Source organism: Notothenia rossii, assembly GCF_949606895.1.
Source record: "Notothenia rossii genome assembly, chromosome: 4".
In the NCBI taxonomy this organism is placed as follows: Eukaryota; Metazoa; Chordata; class Actinopteri; order Perciformes; family Nototheniidae; genus Notothenia; species Notothenia rossii.
Genome location: NC_136902.1, coordinates 93,762,101 through 93,764,600, shown reverse-complemented (window position 1 = coordinate 93,764,600; position 2,500 = coordinate 93,762,101). Strand labels below are relative to the sequence as shown.

The window sequence follows — 2,500 nt, the reverse complement described above, 5'->3', positions numbered from 1 at the left end:
TGAGTAAAAGTAGAAGTACTCAGATCTTGTACTTGAGTAAAAGTAGAAGTACTCAGATCTTGTACTTGAGTAAAAGTAGAAGTACTCAGGTCTTGTACTTGAGTAAAAGTAGAAGTACCAGAGTGTAGGAATACTCTGTTACAGTAAAATTCCTGCATTCAAAATGTTCCTCAAGTGAAAGTAGAAAAGTATTATCATCAATATATAGTAAAAGTAGCGACAGTAAAAGTAGTCATTGTGCAGATTGGTCCATTTCAGAATAATATATATGATATGTTTTATAATGATTGATCATGAAAGTGTTCTCAAAGCTGGTAAAGGTGCAGCTAGTTTGAATGACTTTGTATACTGCAGGGTAGCTTGTGGATTTACTCCAGGTGGAACTAAAGTCTGATTTAACACTTGATTATATTTCACAACATTCATCCACATCTGTGAAGTAACTAAAGGGATAAAATACATGTAGTGGAGGAAAAGTACACCATGTACCTCTGAACTGTTGAGGAGTAGAAGTACTAAATATCATAAAATGAAAATGCTCAAGGAAATTAAAAGAATCACAGTATCACTTCAGAATCAGAATCCCTTCATTCGTCCCACAGAGGGGAAAGTTACAACAGAAAAAGAGCCAAAGACAGCTTCATGTTAACTAAGAAGCATAAAACAATTATAAAAATTACACAATGTACAACATACATCCTGAGAGGAGTACTTGTGTAAATGCACTGAGTTACAAACTGCACAGGGGGTGTTCGGGTCAGTTGATCCTGCAGAGAAAGGGAGAAACACAGCCATCTAGGGAAGAGGTCTCAGAGCAGGAGGGGAGGGGGAGGAGAGAGCTTCTGCGCCTGCGTACTGTGCGCACAGCAAGTGCAGCTTTCCTCCGCAGAGCCTGACGGAGCACCGTGTGGAGAAAGGCTCCGATAGAGAGCACCATGGAGGCTAATACCTGAGGTTTGCGACACCTCCTCCTCCTCTTCCTCCTCTCCGTCCTCTTCCTCTTCCTCCTCCTCCTCAATCTGGAGATCCGCTGGATGTTTCTGGCAGCGCCTCACACTGCGGCAGCTCCATTACAGCAGGGATGTAGCAGCTAAGGACCAACCTTTTCTTCCAGACTCTGCTCCCCTCCCCAAAACATCCACCTGTGCGCGCGCTGTGCATGGGAGCGGAGGGTTTGGCGCGCGCTGTCAGGCAGCATGCGGTGGCGGTGTGAACACACACATACACACTCCTCTCTGTACTCATGAAAGGCTTCAAGCTCGCCTGGTAAGAGTGTGTGTGTGTGTGTGTGTGTGTGTGTGTGTGTGTGTGTGTGTGTGTGTGTGTGTGTGTGTGTGTGTGTGTGTGTGTGTGTGTGTGTGTGTGTCGTGCTGGTATTGACATGCAGTAATTTAAATACTCTGAAGTATTGTACTTTTGTTGACATACTTGTACTTTGAGCATTTCCAATTTAGTGCTAGTATACTTATACATCTACTAATGTTTATGGAAGTATTTCCAGACCATAGTATTTGTACTTGTATTCAAGTGTGTGTGTGTGTGTGTGTGTGTGTGTGTGTGTGTGTGTGTGTGTGTGTGTGTGTGTGTGTGTGTGTGTGTGTGTGTTGTGTAATTCTGTGTTCTGCTGGTATTGACATGTAGTAATTTTACTCTGAAGTATTGTGCCTTTTTTGACATATTTGCACTTTGAGTATTTCCATTTAATGCTACTTCTAATAATGTAGTGGAGTATTTTCAGACCATAGTATTCTAGTATTTCTCATCTCATCTAGTAAAGCATCTGGTACTTCTTTGTTGACATGTCTCTCTCTCCATGAGGCACGATGCAACATGATCTTTATCCAACGTTAGCCATGCATTTCTATATTGTTATATAAATCCCCCGATGAAATGCTCCAGTGTGATGAGGGCTACATCAGGATGCTGCTAAGCTGTGTGTGTGTGTGTGTGTGTGTGTGTGTGTGTGTGTGTGTGTGTGTGTGTGTGTGTGTGTGTGTGTGTGTGTGTGTGTGTGTGTGTGTGTGTGTGTGTGTGTGTGTGTGTGTGTGTGTGTGTGTGTGTGTGTGTGTGTGTGTGTGTGTGTGTGTGTGTGTGTGTGTGTGCGCGACCCTGCTCTGTTCCCCCCTGGGCTCAGTGTGACAGAGCAGCTGAGGAGAGGCTCTCACGTGGCGACTGGAAAAGAGCCTTCATCTGCCCCTGCTCCTCTTCCACACTGTTCACTGACTACTTTAAAGAGTCCTCTCCTGCTGATGTTCAGGTGTATATCAGTATGTAGTGTCTCTTCTTTAAAGAGTCCTCTCCTGCTGATGTTCAGGTGTATATCAGTATGTAGTGTCTCTTCTTTAAAGAGTCCTCTCCTGCTGATGTTCAGGTGTATATCAGTATGTAGTGTCTCTACTTTAAAGAGTCCTCTCCTGCTGATGTTCAGGTGTATATCAGTATGTAGTGTCTCTACTTTAAAGAGTCCTCTCCTGCTGTTCAGGTGTATATCAGTATGTAG

The 2,500-nt window shown here is 43.6% G+C and overlaps 1 protein-coding gene across 19 annotated transcripts in view; it reads left to right on the top strand.

Annotated features, from left to right (window-relative positions):
• gramd1bb (GRAM domain containing 1Bb) overlaps positions 1–2,500 on the top strand; it is a 186,377-nt gene that overhangs the window by 100,316 nt on the left and 83,561 nt on the right. Inside the window, exon 1 of one of the 19 annotated variants that reach the window (XM_079678497.1) lies at positions 428–1,266. The exons of the other annotated variants lie outside the window; for them this stretch is intronic. Coding sequence (XP_079534623.1) covers positions 1,244–1,266 — 23 coding nt within the window. The 5' untranslated portion in view covers positions 428–1,243. Of the gene's footprint in view, positions 1–427; positions 1,267–2,500 lie in introns of those variants that run through there. 19 annotated transcript variants of the gene reach the window in all.